Source organism: Gobio gobio, assembly GCF_949357685.1.
Source record: "Gobio gobio genome assembly, chromosome: 13".
NCBI classification, from domain to species: Eukaryota; Metazoa; Chordata; class Actinopteri; order Cypriniformes; family Gobionidae; genus Gobio; species Gobio gobio.
Window position 1 is genome coordinate 21800023 of NC_137106.1, and position 19294 is coordinate 21819316.

The window sequence follows — 19294 nt, forward strand, 5'->3', positions numbered from 1 at the left end:
CGACATGAGGGTGAGTAATTAATGACAGAATCTGCATTTTTTTTTTGGTAAACTTTTAATGTTTTCATTTCAAGAATTTCATTCTTTTTTTTCATGCTTCAAGTTTTTCAAATATTAAACAATACAAACTACTTAGGGCTTTCTTAACTAGAATTTCAGTTCTCCATTATTACTATATCAGGACGGTTGTATATCACCCTGACACTTTTGGCTTGATGAATTTGAGTTTGATTTTGTTTTAATTCACAAATTAAAAACATTCTGATTATAGAAGAGCTATATTCAAGTTGTGCGTTTGAATTGCATTTTTAATGTAGTTTTGAATTAATTAATTGAAGTAGTCGGACAAAATGAGCGTCATGTCTAACTTGTTTGTGTTTAATGGCCTGTTTTGCCCATGACAGTCCTGATACTGGTATGTTGTTTGGTGCCAGTCAAAAGTGGACACTGAAGGTTATCTATGAGGTTGAGTTACAAACGCCATAGCTTTTCACAGTGTCAACGCATTTGTTTTCAAGTGCTGTTGTTGGGGATCTCGCCAAAACGCAGCAGCGCTCCTGTCATGTAACCCGGACGGAGAATGCTCTGTTTAGTCTCTGAAACAGTCCGGTAAGCCTCAGCAGGTGTGGGAGCGTGACAGGAGATGCTGCCTGGCGCTGACAGACTGTAGGTGTGTGAACAACACTAACGGCTGTTTTTTTCTCTCCTCACAGATTATGTTTATTTCGAAAACTCCTCCAGTAACCCACTGCTGATCAGGCGAATAGAGGAACTAAACAAGGTGAGTGACAAACAAATGTGTGTTGTGAAAAGCCAATCGAACACTACGAGTCTGAGGCTTGTCATCCTTATGCTTTAAGCAACAAAAAGACTGCAGGATTGTAGCCAAGTTGCAGCATTCTTCTAGTGTGCACACTTGTGAGTTGAAGTAATAAAATAACTAAAACAGTAATAAAAATAAATTAAAGCTAAATAGAAATATTTCAAATAATCTAAAGATAAAAGCTCATAAATAAATATGAATAAATACTATAATAGTATATAAATAATACTAAAATAAGTGGAATCTTTTTAAAAACAATCCAGTCCTTTTAAATCTGAATCATAGGTTTAAGCCTAACCCTTGGTCTGAATGATTCATTCACTAATTGAATTAATTCAGTTTGCTAATTTAACTCAATACGGTCATAGATGTTGACAGTGGATGTAAAAATGTTCATCTCACAAACCTATTGTGTGGTCTCTGAAGACTTAGAAAATACAGTTGTGCACAAGTCATATGGACCAATTTTGATTATTTTATGGGTGCGTTGTCTTTTTTCAAAGCTTGACAGCACCAGTATTCCAAAGAAGTAAATCATACAGGTTTGTAACAACATGGCATGTAAATGATGACAGAATTTAAATTTTTTGATGATTTCTTTAAATATATGCAGGGTGACAAGCTTCAGTTTTGCAGTGTGCGCTTGGCAAAATCCACACCTAAATAACTGACAAATCTCAAAGCCACGTCCCCCCCCCCCCACTGTGTTCACACTTTCAAGCCTTCTCCTATAACATTGCACTGCACCCCCTTCTGCCCTCTTCATCTTCTCTCCATCACGCGACCCTCTCAAATCACCTAGGAAGTGCAGAGGTGTTTAGGTCATGGTTATGATTTGGTCCTCAGTTTCCATATTGAGGCTTCCCCAGCAGCTGATTGGTCTAGAGGCTGTTGCTGTGACAACTCTGTTTCCGTTTGCAGACGGCGAATGGGAACGTGGAGGCCAAAGTGGTGTGTTTCTACCGACGCAGAGACATCTCCACAACGCTCATCACTCTGGCGGATAAGCATGCACGTGAGTAGCTGTGAGAGACTGCTTTACCCACAATGCTTTGAGCTGACCGTTCATAAAAATAGATTTGACTTTGGAAAGCTCTTAGTTAGGAGTGACGCGTGAACAAGTTTGTTCCTTGAGCTTTTATTGTTATTTGGATTTAATTTCTACCTGCATAGACAGCTACCTTTTAAGAATGGATCCTAACTGTAACATCAAATGTGATTTTGGCCAAAATTAGGTATATTTTAACACCTTATTAGGCGTAATAATTCTGCTGCTTACTTTCTGGAGCCTTTGAATTAGGAGTGCACCTAATGCTTCCTTGGCAGCTGTCTTCCAGTTTGTTTGCAGTCCACAATGGCCACCCACAATCAGCTCACCAAACCTGAAATTTGTTTTCGAAGACATCCGCCTGGTGTCTGTTATCATACAGAGCTAGAATAAAGCCTGTTTATCCCACATGATCGTTTCTAATATTTCAAAAATTTGCTCTAGAATGTGCCAATATTCAGTTTCAGACGTCTCATATTGAACGGTACATTTGCTGCTGCTTTGACAGCATTGGTTGCCACATGATACGCCATTCACACAAATTCTAATTTTATATTCATTGGGAAGTAATGTAGCTTGATTTTTGTCCATTTAGATTTGATTGGATCAGACATGTTAAGCTGTAATATTATTGGTTAAATGGTGTCTCTTTATGTCAGCTTAAAGGGTTACTTCAGCGATTAGCATTAAGCTTTGTATCAGTAGAAACCGGGTAGTATATTCGAATGTCCCTCTCATGTCCCCCTGAGATATTTATGTATTTTATGTCTGGAAAAAAGCCTCCGATGACGCAAATATCACCCATAGGGGTGGGATCTCACTCACAGAATGTAAAATTAGCATGGCCGTTCGGGCATTGATAATGGAGCGTTGTGGAGCAAAGCGAGTGTTCTCAATGAATTCCTATGAAAGTTAAGCTTCCATATAGCCTAGAAATCTAGACGCACCCAAACGGCAGCAAATCTACTTTGCCACGAGTGTAGTCTAGCAACTCTCGGTAGACCTGCCAGCTGGAAAAACCAAACTCTGGTCAGGCCAATCACATCCTGTATAGAGTCAGTGGGCGGGCTTAACATAATGACGGCACTTCACGGCAGAGTTGCGGCGGTTCCACGTGCTACTCGTAAACAAAGAAGCTGGCGAACGGCGGTCTTTCGAATCGGCTTTTGCCGCGACTCTGGAAGACTTGGAGTTAAGCTTTCCTTTTTTTAGAAAAGAACAAAGAATGGCACTGAAGTCATTCTAAAGAAAGGAAGATGTGTTCGGAGTTTTGCCGACCGGATACGGCAAAAGTTTAATCTATCAACTAGCTCCACTTCACGTTGCTCTCTGGTTGCTTGTAGCGCTATCCAATTGCGTGCAGAGGGAATTTGAAAGACAACCGTTTGTCCCACCCCTCGGATTGAGCCCTGCCAATGGTGTGTTCCCGGACCCAACATCTTGATGTGGGTCTGGCTTGTCAGGCTAGCTTCCATAGGCATGAACTAAAAACGTGCCAGACTTGGACACGCACCGTGAATGACTGTGAGGCCGTGAATTAATGACAATGCGGCCATGAATTAATGCTGGTCGGCCATGCTCATTTTAGTTTCGGTTTAAAATTAGTGCCAATTCGGGGGCGGGTTGCTTGAATTGTGGCTTCAGGAAAACACAACAACAAAACGGTACAATGACAAACTCACTTAAATAGGCGCATTTAGCTTTGAAACCAAATCTTCCGCAATCATCTGGTCTGTCAGGTCCTCACTCTCTGATGCATGAAATCTGACTCCTGCTGCTGGTCTGTGCGGCGACACTCATTGGGCTCGTGCTATATTGAGCAGACACGTTCAGTTTTTAATTGCAGTGTCTGTTCTCTAACTGAACGATATGATAATTGTATCACTATAAAAATGAAAAAGACGGTGGGGTGGTGCCGGGGTGGGGCAGCGAAGCAAGTGCATTCTGGGAGTTGTTGTCTTTCATCCATATGAGCCAAAAATACATTTTCTGGCTTTTTTCAGTCTAAAAGGCACCAACTTCTAAAATAATTTCACATTTCTACTACATAAATGACCCAATTTAAATACGCATTCATCTTCCCAGCGGTGAAGTACCCCTTTAAATAAGAATCGAAGACGTTTATTGAATGGAGACAATGTTGTCTTTTAATGTGAAGTCTTTAAAAATGTATGTAATTTTTAAAATACAAATATAGTCAAATGTATAGTCAAACAAAATTAAAATTCTCTGTTAATTAATATAATATTATTTTCACAATGAGGTCTACTAGATGACCGCACAAGAAAGTTTACAAAGTCTTTATTGGCTAATTACCACACACACTTTGGAAAGCCTGTGTGTGTGAGGGGATGCCGTTGTGTGGTAAGTTATTAGCAGGCTGATTTTGAACACACACTTGTGTTTGTTTCTCTATATCTACCCACTATCAGAACACCACCAACGTGCTGACTGTGCAGTGTGCACGTTTCTTTGATTTAGTCTAGAGTCTTTATAATCTTAATTAGATTTTTGAACACATTTGTCATTTTCTCATTCAGATTCATTGTGCAGAACACCTTTAATGCTTTAAATTTTTGGGTTAGTGTTTGGATTTGGTTTGTATGTTGTTGTTTGTTATGTGGAACAGATAAGGATTTTACAGAATGTCATTGCTGCTCCATTGAATAATGGCATATAGTATTTCATAAAGCAAATTACCAATGCTGTCAAACTCCAAGCTTGACAAAAGGCAGCATAAAAGAGGTCCATTCAATTTCATATGTCATTCTTGCATCTCGTGACTGATTATCATTAGCGTTGGTGCTTAGTGCCACTCTTTTTTTTTAACTTACATTGTATGGAAAAGAGCAGCCTAGACATTCTTCAAAATATCTCTTTTTGTGTTGGAAGGAAGTTGGGTAGACATGAGGGTGAGTAAATAGTGAGAGAATTCTCATTTTGGAGTAAACATATTCTTTTTAGAGGTTCAGGCAAAAAGCTGCAGGATAATTGTTTTGTTTGTTATGTAATGTTCCGATGATTGACAGCCCTTAAAACACCCTCATCTCTTGAATGAACTGAAGTTGTAAGTCTTTTAAGAGAATCTGTTCCTGCTGTGAGCAGAACCTTCCTCCAAAATGGCTGCTGTAAAGATTTATCAGCAGAAGGGTTTCTGAGGGGTTTGTAAGCACAGGGGTTGAACACGGTGCTTATGTGTCTGATTCTGAGACCATGAAGCCTATTTGTACATGTGGACCACACAGATGCAGTGAAGAGGAACACTCTCTCTCTCTCTCTCTCTCTCACTCTCACTCTCACACTCACACTAACACTCTATCACTCTCTCACTGTGTGTGTGTGTGTGTGTGTGTGTGTGTGTATGTATGTGTGTATTATGGACCTCTCCTCAATGCCAGCAGCCTCTCTCCGTGGACCTTCAGTCATTTGCAATATGTGAAAAATGCATGGCAGGAATGGTTGTTCACCGCATGGGTGTGGGCTACATCCTGTCTCTGCCTTTGGAAAAGGGAAAGGAGTTAAAGAATGAGTGGAAGAGCGTAAGGAAAAAGAAAATTCACCAAGTGGAGGGAATGAGGGAAAAGCCCATGAGAAGAGGAGGACACAAGTTCAGTGCCGGCTGGAGGTGGACTCTTGCGCCTTCATGAAAGCTAGAGGCAGCGACTTGGCCCAATGTGCATTATTAGTGCTGCTCGAAAGCATCACTTTTGCCATTGCACACACTTGTGGTTAGGGGTTTGTTCCTCTCCTCTCCTCTCCTCTCCTCTCCTCTCCTCTCCTCTCCTCTCCTCTCCTCTCCTCTCCTCTCCTCTCCTCTCCTCTCCTCTCCTCTCCTCTCCTCTCCTCTCCTCTCCTCTCCTCTCCTCTCCTCTCCTCTCCTCTCCTTCCTGCTTCCTTCGCTCCTTCCTTCCTTCCTTTCTCGCTCCTTCCTTCCTTTCCTTTCTCGCTCCTTCCTTTCCTTTCTCCTTCCTTCCTTTCCTTTCTCGCTCCTTCCTTTCCTTTCTCCTTCCTTCCTTCCTTCCTTCCTTCCTTCCTTCCTTCCTTCCTTCCTTCCTTCCTTCCTTCCTTCCTTCCTTCCTTCCTTCCTTCCTTCCTTCCTTCCTTCCTTCCTTCCTTCCTTCCTTCCTTCCTTCCTTCCTTCCTTCCTTCCTTCCTTCCTTCCTTCCTTCCTTCCTTCCTTCCTTCCTTTCCTTTCCTTTCCTTTCTCGCTCCTTCCTTCCTTCCTTCCTTTCCTTTCTCGCTCCTTCCTTCCTTCGTTCCTTTCCTTTCTCGCTCCTTCCTTCCTTCCTTCCTTTCCTTTCTCGCTCCTTCCTTCCTTCCTTCCTTCCTTTCCTTTCTCGCTCCTTCCTTCCTTTCCTTTCTCGCTCCTTCCTTCCTTCCTTCCTTTCCTTTCTCGCTCCTTCCTTCCTTCCTTCCTTCTTTCCTTTCTCGCTCCTTCCTTCCTTCCTTCCTTCCTTCCTTCCTTCCTTCCTTTCCTTTCTCGCTCCTTTCTTCCTTCCTTTCCTTTCTCGCTCCTTCCTTCCTTTCCTTTCTCGCTCCTTTCTTCCTTCCTTTCCTTTCTCGCTCCTTCCTTCCTTCCTTTCCTTTCTCGCTCCTTCCTTCCTTCCTTCCTTTCCTTTCTCGCTCCTTCCTTCCTTCCTTCCTTCCTTTCCTTTCTCGCTCCTTCCTTCCTTCCTTCCTTTCCTTTCTCGCTCACTCACTCCTTCCTTTCCTTTCAAAGTTTCTAGTGCTCTTTGACTCTTGATATAAAGCAACAGAGGTTTTGGTGTGTAAACTTCAGTTCTCTCGTGTCAAAGGAGTCAGCAGCGTGCGGGTGCTGTGACTCACAGATGAAATATTTTGCTCTCTGTGATGCTGGCTCCGCCTCGCTGGGCCCTGAGAGCATGAGGCTGCGAGGCGCCATGTGTGCTGAGAGAGAGAGACCTGGCTCTGCTGTGAACTACTCACTGGAATCACCTCACTCGTCGGCCTCAGTCGCTCCACTTATTTCTGCTCGACCTCTTGGTGCCGAGTGCAACAGCTTTGAGTCACGGCTGTCGGAGTGAGCTGTGTTTGTGTGTTTTACATTTCTTCCTGAACTGGAAGGGCAAAATAAACAAACGGCGGTCGGAAAAGGACACCGGAATTCATCTCTGTATCATCTCATGCCTTTGTCAACAAAAAGGTTGTGTGTGGTTGGAGGTTCTATGAACACATAGGTTGTACTAAGCAAACGCCTATGTATTGGTGACCACAGGTTTTTATATGGAGGTTTTAGAGCGTAGTTATGGAGGCATTACCCATTGTATCTAGGGTGTCTGTGCATGTGAGAGGTGAATGAATGAAAATTGTCTCTGACTTAGGGCTGTAACGATTTGACCGAAAATGAAAATCTCGATTAATTGAACATTGTCATAGTCATACTGTCTATATTGATTATGAAGCTGTGGTTTTTACTTACTTCAAAGGTATTAAAATCTATGCTAAAACGGTTGAGTTTCTAAGCTACTTTAGTGATAAATCACAGGGCAGCGTTGACAATGAGTTTCTGCACTCCTCTGCGCGCGATCTTCGCGTGATGTTTGAGCTACTGAGTGTTCGTGTGTCACAATATATCAGGCATTAGTTCAACATAATACACATCTGATGGTCTAAAATTACTTCATTGTTCAAACTGGCAGGCCTTAAAACACATACAAATGACAGCTTGTGAGGACGCAAGTTAAAGGGATCTGGCGCGCGTTGTCAGAGACGCGACACGGCTCGGCTCGGCTCTCTGTGTCACAAAAAAAAGCTCATGAGCACTGAACGGAGAAGTTTTCCATAACGTTGTTCTTGAATTGTGCACAATCATTTTAATGTTTAAACTGGCAAGCCTTTAAACGCATTTACTTGACAAACTTCATGAGGACGCAAGTGAAAGTGATCTGGCTTCGGGGCTTGCGCGCGCCGTCTCTGTGTGTGTATCAGCACATATAAGAACAGCAATTAACTGCCCTGTATAAACTGTGTAAAATATGCAATTATCATAGTAATTCTGAGTATCTATAAACACAGATAACTGCTCCTGCATCTTTCCGTGTGCCTGCAAACTTGCACTTGATGTGACTGATGGGGCGGAGTCACGTGAAAACCGAAATAACCGACATGGGAAAATCACGTCGGTTAGAGGTTCTAAATTTCGGTTTCGATTACTTTTCGGTTAATCGTCCAGCCCTACTCTGACTTGACTTCCATATATGAGACAGATCAGTACAGACTTAAACTGTATAGGGATGCGAATGATAAGGATTTTAATATTCTGATCCCATTAATTACTGTTTTTGGAATGTTTTTGAAAGAAGTCTTTATTTGATCAAAACTACAGTACAAACAGTAATATTGTAACATAACTGTCTTCTATTTCAATATTTACAAATGTAATTTATTTATGTGACGACAAAGCTGAAAAAGCTCTTTTCCAAATCCATTTTAATAGTTTTCATGAAAAAATTACCTAGACCCATACATTTTGTTAAAGGTCCCATGGCATAAAATTTTCATTTTATGAGGTTTTTCAACATTAATATGAGTTCCCCTAGCCTGAATATTGTCCCCAAGAAATGTTGATCGGTGTAAACCCGAGTTCTGGCTGTCTCTCTCTGCCTTTGAGAAAATGACAGGCCAGACGAGCCAATCCTGAAGTCTTCTGGTTTGACGTCCAAGCAGGAACGGTTAACTCCCTTTCCCCCGCCCAGAGAATCTAGCACGCCCATGCAAACGCTCGAGAGATCATTGCATCATTGCTTGTGAAGGAGATAACGCTGGCAGTTTCTCAGTGTTTGGATGTACAAATGAAAACAGAAGTCTTTTTTCAGTTCCTTCTGATCTGTGATCAGCGATTTCTTATGTGTAGCTAATTATTTATTATTTGTGCACACGCTGCGGCTTCTCTCTCTCCCGACAGAACGGTGTTTTCGTGTTTTCTATCTTGTGAGTCAGTGTTTTTGTACGTCCTCGTCGCATCTATCGGTTCTACAATGTGCATACAGTCGTTACACAGAACCGATGTGAAGTGAACTCCGGTCCATCCATCTCTCTGGCAGCAGCTCGTGCCTGCTCGTGCCTCGTAGACCTCGTTAAACCACGCCCCCTCCGCTCATATCAAATGCAAAGATGTCAGCCAATCACAACAGTGTGCGTTTTTACTGAAGTCTCACAGCAGACACGCCTCTTGTAACAGGGCCTTCAGCCACAGGGCAAACAGCAGTATAGAAAAAATGCCTTTTATTTCTAAATTATGATATTTTATGATGTAAAAATCATACTAACAATATAAGTACACCTCAGGAAACATTATAAAATAATAGAAAAATGCCATGCCATGGGACCTTTAATATTCAATTTATCATGTTAAAATGGTCTACTGGCTCAGTCTGAACATGTTAAACAATGATTGTTAAATGAAACGACAATATTGTTGATTATAAATTCAAAGTTAATTTATTTTGTTTCAAAACGCTACAACGCTACAAATCCATCCTTTTTTTCCCCCAAAAAATGTTGGTTTATGTCTTTTTTTCTTTCTTTTTTTTTTTAAAGAGAACATGCAACATATGACATCAGGGACTCATACTATAAATTAATATAAATAAAAAAATGCCAATAAATAATAGCCAAATAAAATAACTAGTAACAAACAAAATAGTAAAATAAAATAAATATTTTCAATTTCATGTTTCAATATTGTCCACCACATAAAACAAATAATTTAAAAATAACACTACAAATACCACTAATTAAATAAAAATACAACCATGTTAACATTACATTCAAATAATTTAGTAACACATTTAGGCTAATAGTCATTCCGAAGCTTTAAAAAATAATGATGACAGGTGACCGCTTCTCTGCTTGACAGAAACCGATCGCACCAGCCTTGTGTTGACATCCCACAGTGGGTATTAACGTGGCACTTGAGTGGCGAACCTTCTTTTTTTTGTTGTTTTTTGTGATTTTCTTTGTCAAGTCAGCGTTTTCTACCCCCAAGTGTAGGTCTCACTGGCTCATCCAGGCCATCAAATGTGTTGTTAGAGTTTAAAGCACTCATTTTGAAGACTGAGCACAAACAAACATCCCTCGCTTCAGAGCACCGCCATGTTAGTTTGCATCGAACGCCTCTTATCATCTGCCAGGTGATAATCATATTACTGAAAAGTAATAGCACATCTCTCAATAAGCTCAAACCAAACGATTCATGTCCATAATGCAAACCAAGTGGGAGGGGAAAAAAAATGAAAGAATAAATGAAGAGCTCTTTTCCAAAACGCGATAAACGCCAAATTTAAATAAAATTAGTTTGTCAGGCCATTTTGTTGTGTACTTAACCTATTCTCTGCTCCATAAATGTTTCATGCCAAAGCGCTATATTTCCTTGTTTAAAATGTACTACAAGATGCAGTTTCTTTCCAAACCGCTATAAGCGCCAAACCTGTTTTTAGCCTAAATGCGATATGTCCTCTCGATAATTCGGTGAGCCTCTTTTGACTTTTGACCAGAAAGCAACCATTGAGAGCCACCCACGAAACCCTACACTCATGAGTTTTGCAAGGGCAACCATGAGCATTTTGTTCAGATAATGTGTAAATCTTGTTTCTAGCACTCCCCTTGATTAGAACCCAACAAAGATTGTCACATGAAAACACGATAACTTGCATGAAATGCTTCTGCACCAGCATATGAATGTAGACATTAGAGAACCGCTAAACCAAATGCCTTAAATCATTCGAAAATTAAGCCGTTGTGGTTTCGATTCTCAACCCGACCTTCCTTCATCCCTCTCTTCTTCTCCTCCTCCCCCACCTGGTAAGGAGATTCATTCATCAATAATTGATAATTGGTTAAGACAGGTGAAATTGAGAGGTAATTTGTTGAGTATAGGCAGGGTGCAGGGCCAGAGGATTGGCTTCTTTCTCTCTCTTTTTTTTCAACCTTAGAACTACAGAGTTTACTGAGTTCAGCTCCTCTTCTCGCCGGCTCTCAAGGACGCAGCATGCTGGTCTTAGCCAGAGGGCTGTTCCTCTCTCTCTCTCTTCTTGCTCTCTCTTTTTCTCGTCATCTTTTCCCATTCACTCTCTTTGTTTCAGGCTCCATCTCTATCCCTTGCTCCACGTGCACCTCAGCAGGGGTTGTCGATACTCCACGCACAACTGTAATAGAATGGCTTCTGATGTGCAGCGCTCATAAAGTGACCACTCGCTCGTGTTCGACGTAGTTTCAGATTTCTTCATGGCAAAATATAACCGGATAACATGTGGCATACATGTTCCCTGTATGCTGGAGAGGGTGAGGAAGAGGAGGAGTGAAGTCTTTTTTTTTTTTTTCTCTTTGAAAATCCCTTGATTCTTTTTGTTTTGCTGCCTTTCCCTCCTTCTCCATGTTTCTCCATCTGTCTCTCTCTCTTTCGCTAATGAAACTCTAAATGAATTGGAGCACGCTCACTGGTTTCTCTCCCTCCCATCCGACTCCCTCCCACTTATCATTCTCCGCCGCACTCTGCCTCCATACAGCACATATATGTGGGGTTTTTCAAGAGAGATGTCTCCTTTCACTGTATCTGCCTAGTAATCTTTTTAAGAGACGGGTGATGATATGTTTGCGTAAACTGAATTAGGAGAAGTCGTCTCGCTCTCTTTTGGTTGTTCGCAGTCATTTTCACATTAGCACACATTGCGTTTGATCAGTCTGTGTTTAAATGATGTAGTTTTAGGTTGGATGACTGGCCATCACAAACTCCTCTGCACCTCAATATCAACTTTTCAGTCCTGTTAAGGTGGATTGATTCCCTGATTAGGGTCTTTGTAGCACTTTTAGAAATGTTGTGGGTTTAACCCTTCAATGCCCAGCATGAAATAGTCCAAAATAGTTCCATAAAAAAATAGAATTTTGTTAGCCTGAATACATGAGAATTTTGTTATTGAACAGAATGTGTTTTAAGGCTTATCAGGCTTTGGCTCATATACATATGGTTTTGTCATATAATATGATATAGGGTGAATATGGAGCTCATACTTAAAGGGGCTATATGCGTTTTTCTGAAATTTAAACTCGCGACTGACACCTGTGGCCAAAAAACAGAACTGCTCTTATTTTCTGCTCGCTCTCGCAGCGGTGGTGACGTCACATCCGCAGACAACGCGGGAAAAAAACGACCCGCCAGAAAATAGGAAAAATAGGATACAGGCTTATAGGTGCACCCACTGTGAGCGGACAAGGTGTCAGTATGCTCATCAGGAGATGTTTGAGTCATAAATGGTAAAATAAAAAGGCTATTGTTACGTTTATTTTTGGGAAAAAGTTGCATATAGCCCCTTTAAGGAGAGAAAAAAAAAAAAAACACCTACATTTTATCCAGAGGCCCAAACTGAGCAAAAATATGCTGATTTTTATATGGCCAAAAAGTAAGAGGAAATTCTGATAGAATGTAATTTTACATTCTGATGTAATGCAAATCAATTAAATATGTGTAACCGTATAGCTGACTGCTTGCATAAAATGTCAGTTGTCACTGTCTCCCAGTTTAGTTTTAATTGTGGGGGCAAAGCATATAATATAACAATATAACATACATCAGGGTATTTAGGAACGTTTATATTTGATACTCACATTTAACATATATTTTTTTAAATAATTATTTATGGATAGTCAAGTATACCTAAGTTGCTTCAGTCCAGTTATTTTGAAATACTACTACCAATCTAAAAGCTATTCTTAATTTTTCTTCAGTAAATTTCCAAGCAAAAAGACACATGTATCACGCCCTGAAGGATGTTTTAAGAATGATATTAAAAAGCCTTTTACTTACTAAAAAAGTATAAACTATAAATCAGATATTACATGTATACATTTTTGTTCATGTTGATAATTTAGAGGCTTTAGAAATGTGTTTATAAAATATGATACGGTAGGCTTTAACTCCACAAGTTGTGTCCAGGTTGACTATACACAAGCTCATTTTAAGTGACTGTGAATAGAAAAGGATAAATTCATAACTAGATTTTTGTTTTCTAAAGAGTGCTTGCCTGTGCAAAGTATGCCAGGACTTGCATATTAGTCAGGGGAGATGCCATGTTGAATTGTATAAATGTTGAATTATGTGAATGAAACTTACAAGGGGGCCTCAAAATGATTTAAAATAAGCTAAAACAAGCCTTAAAATAAACAATCAACTAAAAATAAGTTATATTTTTCAATTTGAATTCGATGCCTCCAATATTTTTTTCTTTTGAAGAACCAGGTTTCCCACTCTCTTGAAAAACGTGACTTTTCCAGGACTAGAAATCACTACTAAAATTCCCAACGTGTTGGGCAAGAATATACAGTTTTCTAGTTATGCAATGAAAAAAAGAAAGAAAGTATTTTTCAGTTGGATTAAGGAATTTAAATTTGTTAACATTGAAACTCTTAAAACTTCAGGAATTCTGAAATTTCTAGGAGAGCCTTTTGAATATTGTGGTGGACAGCGGAAGGACTTCTCAATGTTAGTAGATAAAAACTCCATAAAAAAAGTTTTTGGAAAGATATTTTGTCAGCTGGTCAATTTGCATGTTGTATTGCTATGTAGTTTCTAAGGTGATCATTGTTATGCCTGGCATTTAGTGTGGTCAAGTGAAATCCAATTGTGATCCGATCACAGAAAGCATACATTTATGCCAGGTGTAAAGGGGCATACATATTTTAAATCCTAGATATGACTCTAGTTCCTCTTTCACAGTTTTTTTTTTTTGCTTGCTTGATTGTTCACCATTTAAATTTTAAAGTCACCTTTCCTCAACAAGCCTCAACAATGTGTCATTCATGTAAGTAGCTCCGGCTGCAATGTTCTTCTGCAAGACGCATGCAGTTCTGTTTAATAACTGCTAGAGCGCAAAAAGTTACGGACTGCAGCTTTAACACAAAATGCATGTAAAACCACAACTGTTTACGCAGTAAGCGGATTGAATCAAACTATTTTTTTTAAATGTTAGTAAATAGTAGTTAAAGACTTGTATTAAGTGGGACCATTGATTGTGAATAAATATTGTGCAAGTTATTCATGAATATCTGAAAATCAATAATGTTCCAGTAGGTAGGAATGTGGCTTTGATGCCATTTATTGTTTTCATGTTATGGCCAATAACGAATACATGGCCAATATTCAAATCACATGCTGCTTTTATACTGAAAACTGCTATGGTGCCTATATATTACACCTACTTTGATTGTAATTTCATCAAGGTGTTGAAATCAGCCAATTGGGATCAGCATACAGAATCACATTTGTAATAATATTAATTAAGGGTAAACAAGCGTAGGTGATGGACATGTTTGTTTTCTTTTCACTTTTAGGAGAAATGGAAGAGGAGATGGAGAACCCCGAAATGGTGGATCTCCCAGAGAAACAGAAGCATCAGCTGAGACACAGAGAGCTCTTCCTCTCCAGACAGCTGGAGTCTCTGCCTGCGACACACATCAGGTAACCTACAAAAAGCTTTGTCGATATGCGCTTCATTCTGTGGTGGGTGTGCGTGTTCTCTCTAGCAGCCGACCGGACTCGTTCTCATTAGCGTCTGCTTGTGAGTCACACACCTCACACTCATACGGCTCCCTTTAGTCTTTTTCATCGTCTGGCCTAATGGAATCCCCAGCACAGAACAGTATTAGCCCCTTGTTCATTCACACCGCTCTTTCACTGGTACGAATCCAGCAGAGAGCAGTTGAAGAATGAGTCAATCTCGTTTTTGCTCAAGGGCTTGTATTTTTCGTCAAGTCATCTATACATGTGAATAGAACCATCTCATGAGGATCATACCCACTTTTATTTTGGAAGTTGCTATGTAGTCGATGTTCTCAGGAAAGCAGCCAGTCAGCAGAAGGCTGCCCTTTCAACCACCATATCACACTGTGCTGGCCAGGTCACGTCTGTCTCAGATCAACTTGGATCTCGTGAACATGTAAATCTTCTTTGGAGTTTGTGGAGAAAGTCAGACTCAAGGGTGGAGCGAGCTTGACCTTAATCCTTTCTGGATGGACAGGTTCTTCAGTGTTGTTTGGTGATTGGAGGTGGATGGCCAGCATCAAGCCTCTCAGGGTTTGGAACGATTCATCAAGCGACTCTGTTTTAAAATATTGAATGTTGATTTTAGCATTTTTCTCTTCTCTTACTGTACCGTTTGCAGTGACCCAAAAACATGGAAATGGGTACTGACAGCTAAAACCAAAAAATTATTATGTTTGGAAACCTTTTAATTTAAAAATAGAGATAATTATCTTTAAAAAGTTATTAAAAAGTGTCTGCCATTAACCACAGTAACAACAGCAAGTAACAACAGTTAATGAATGTTAAGTTCAGGATTTACTCAAATCTCATGCGAGGGCTTTGGTTACACTGCCAAAAAACATTTATTAGATGTTTTTTGTCCTGAAAAAACAAGGCACAAATACTGAATAAGTATTCCTAAAACAAGGTAGATGTATTTGTGATATATATTGTGAAATGTTGTTATAAAATAAACTTAATTAAAAGGGAAACACGTTTATAAAAAGAAAACCTCACATTTTCTCTGATTTCTCAACTTGAACTTAATAATTTTACTGAGGAAGTATTTGATATCGTTTTAAGGATATTTAGACATTATAACTGGGAAACGAGACAAATTGTAAACTTTTTTTGCAGTGTAGCATTTTAAAAAAAAATTGTATTTATGGCCCTTTTGCCACATTTATTTTTAATAAATACATATTTACTTGCGTATGTTACTGCTCCCGTTTTAACTTTTACATTTAACTTTATGTTTTCTAGGTCTATTGGGATCTGTCAGGAGTGCTAAATCATGAAAACTTAATCAAATAAAGTACAAATAAAATTTTAAATGATTGACTTAAGCATTGTTTCTTTTATCTTAATATCTTGGGGACCAGTTTTGTTTTTTTATTTATACATTTTCATACTTTATGCATATTATAAACCCTGTGAAGTGTACTTTTACGCACAAAAAAAGCCATTTGTTTTGATTAAAGACAACCTTGTTTGATATTTCACTTTTTAAAAATTTTTCTTCTCAGTCAGATTACTTGGATTTTTTTTAATTTTCAACCCCAAGCTCAGTCGTGAGATTTATATAAGCTATTATGAATGAATAGACCTGTCTAACTACAACCAGCCAACAGTCACAGACACTGTGTGTTTGTTTACCGTTACGATTGTTATGAGATTCAGTCCAGCGTTAAAACTGTGTGTTATGTGTTGTGTTTTCAGGGGGAAATGCTGTGTTACACTTCTGAATGAGACTGAAGCCCTCAAGTCCTATTTAGACAGAGAGGTGAGTGTCACAGCACTATGCCAAGGTGTTAGTACGCATGTGCAAATGCTTTTGTTAGCATGAATTTGCTTTTCATTCTCAGTATCTCTATTCGCAGTATGTCTTCAAGAGGGAAATATTTATCTGATGTGTGTGTGTGTGTGTGTGTGTGTGCACGCGTGTATGGGAGCTAGTTTTGAGTCCCTATCCAAATGAATAATTCAGTGTGTTGACCCAGTATGTTCCTCCTCATATTTAGTAATGAGGAGACTGGAGACTCTACAAAGAGTAAAGCCAGTCCTCTAATATATTAAACACTGGCCTTCACCGGTTCATTTGTCTGTTTTTGTTTGCATTAAAAGACAGAAACACGCTTGTATGAATTCACATAAGCTTGGTCAGCGCATTAAAAGCTTGCTGCACTTAATTCCCCGATATATTCACTGCAAAGTTCTTTTTCAAAAGAAGTTTGAAATACCTTTACAGCAGTATACTTCTGGAAGTTGTGTTTAAAAGAATGGGATTACACTTTATTTTAAGGTGTATTTGTTACCGTTATACAGTTAAGGACTGAGTAATATTAATGTACTTTCTATAGGGTTAGGATTTGATTTTTGGGTTACACTTTATTTTAAGGTGTCCATGTTTGCATTAGTGGTTGGTTAAGGTTAGTTGAATGTAATTATGCACAATTTATACTAATTACTATAGTTATTACTTGTAACGTGTAACAATAAGTACATTAACATCTGTAAGGACAAGGACACTGTAAAACCGTGTTACAGAATATGTGAATATGTGCTGCACGCTTCCCTCTCAATGACAACACAAACATATCAAAACTGACAGTGGCGAGAAGACGACAGTTAAGAAAGCATCTGATCATAGCGATCATGTTTGCACATGCTCTCCAATTCAGCTCTCCAGTAAAGTCACATTAAATTTTTTTTATATAGTGCTTTATAAAATATATTAAGCAAGCAGCTTTATATTAAACATGAAAACAGTGTCTTTTATAGTTAGAATTTCAGCTTTAATTTCTACTACAAAGCAGCTCTCCAGTGTGTTTGTTCTTCCTTGCACCTAACCTCGACAAACTAATCAGAAGAAATGAGTCCGTAGGGTATCCGTAGGGGGTCCCATTTGTCATTTTAGGTTTCAGAAGGGTGCTCGCGAGAGGCTGATTTATGCGCCAACGATCCACACTTTTTCCGAGCCCGCACTGAAGCGAGCTCCATAGCAGACTTCAAAGTGGTATTGCGTCACGAAAGTGTGGACTCGGAAGAAGACCGCGAGGGCTTAGGATTCCATTTGGGACAGAGCCTTGGACACACAGTGAAGCACAAAATCAAGCTTTACGTTTGTGTACTTTAGTGCAGCAAGTTTTGGGCCTAGACTTCATCAGGTTGTCTCTTGGTTTTGCAGGATGCCTTTTTCTACTCGCTGGTGTACGATCCTCAGCAGAAGACTCTGCTGGCTGATAAGGGAGAGATCAGAGTGGGCAATAAGTACCAGGCTGACATCACTGACCTCCTCAAAGAGGGTAAGATGTCTCGTCACCTTATTGAGTTAGACAGCCAAAGCTCTGAGCTCTTCAGAGACCATCCACATATTCAACACTATCTCAGCTTGTTTATCTCTCTTCATATTAGCATTCCACAAAAATATGAAGAAGTAAAACTCTTTTCAACATTGTTAATAATAAGAAACGTTTCTTAGAGTGATTTCTGCTGGATCATGTGACACTGAAGACTGGAGCAATGAGGCTGAAAATTCAGCTTTGACATCACAGAATTTACATAATAAAGAGACAGAAATAGAGTTTTTACATTATAATAATATTTCACAATATTACTGTTTTTAAACTGTATTTTTTTATCAAATATATGCAGTTATGTAAAGTATAGGAGACAAAATATTAAAATTAGAAAATATAAAACATTTAAATATTTCAAACGTTTCACTGACAGTGTATATTTTATAGCAAACATTACTGATTTTTCCCCCCTTTACTTTATGCTCCAGTAGCATAGTGGTGTTTAGTGTGTTAGTTTGATAGATAAACTACTTTGTTTTATGGAACTCAAAGGAAAAACTGAAAAATAATACTGGTTGCTCTTTGCAATTTAGTTAATGAGGAGACTTCAAGTCAAGCTTCAGTAATTGTGCAGATCGTTGAGAACCCTTGCTTGTGTTTCCCAAAAGCATCAAAAGCACAAGTATATTGCAGAAACCATTGCCATCTATAGATTTTGGGAAACGCTGTTCAGATAAATTTACACAATACACACACGCTCACACACACACACACACACACACACACACACATATATACAGTTGCAAGAAAAAGTATGTGAACCGCTTGCAGAATCTGTGAAAATGTGAATAATTTTAACAAAATAAGAGAGATCATACAAAATTATTTTTTTTATTTAGTGCTGTCCTGAATAAGATAGTTTACATATAGTAGACAAGACAAAAAAATAGCTGAATTTATTAAAATGACCCCGTTCAAAAGTTTATGAACCACCATTGATTCTAATTACTGTGTGTCATTCTCTGGATGATCCACGGCTGTTTGTTTGTTTTGTGATGGTTGTTCATGAGTCCCTTGTTTGTCCTGAGCAGTTAAACTGCCCAATGTTCTTCAGAAAAATCCTTCAGGTCCTGTAAATTCTCCAGCTTTCCAGCATCTTTTGCACATTTGAACCCTATCCAACAGTGACTCTATGATTTTAAGATGCATCTTTTCACACCGAGGACAATTGAGGGATTCAACAACTTTTTGAACAGGCTGTAGATTTTTCTAATTTTGTTTAAATATCTTTTTTTTTTATTTAATACTGCCCTTCCGAAGCAACTGAAGATACTTGCATTTTTCCCGGAAGACAAATTAAGTACTATTTACTTTGATCTAATATATGTTAACTTGTGCTGTGCAAATTAACGCGTTAACGCAGGCGATTAATTTTTTTCAGTTTAACGCATTAAAAATATTTAACACAATTAACGCAGCGGACATTTTTATATCCATTTTTGCCTACCGTTACATTATATGATCATGCTCTTATTCATGTAAACGCTTTTAAATCATCTATGCAACAAGACAAAAGAGAACAATGTCAA

General features: G+C 39.0%; 1 protein-coding gene across 1 annotated transcript in view; it reads left to right on the forward strand.

Moving 5' to 3' along the window:
• Positions 1 to 19294, forward strand: part of mta1 (metastasis associated 1) — a 58734-nt gene that overhangs the window by 16544 nt on the left and 22896 nt on the right. Inside the window, exons 2-6 of the mRNA XM_079832674.1 lie at positions 714 to 781; positions 1745 to 1838; positions 14217 to 14343; positions 16126 to 16189; positions 17594 to 17711. Of these exons, the coding sequence (XP_079688800.1) occupies positions 714 to 781; positions 1745 to 1838; positions 14217 to 14343; positions 16126 to 16189; positions 17594 to 17711 (471 nt within the window). The remainder of the gene's footprint in view (positions 1 to 713; positions 782 to 1744; positions 1839 to 14216; positions 14344 to 16125; positions 16190 to 17593; positions 17712 to 19294) is intronic.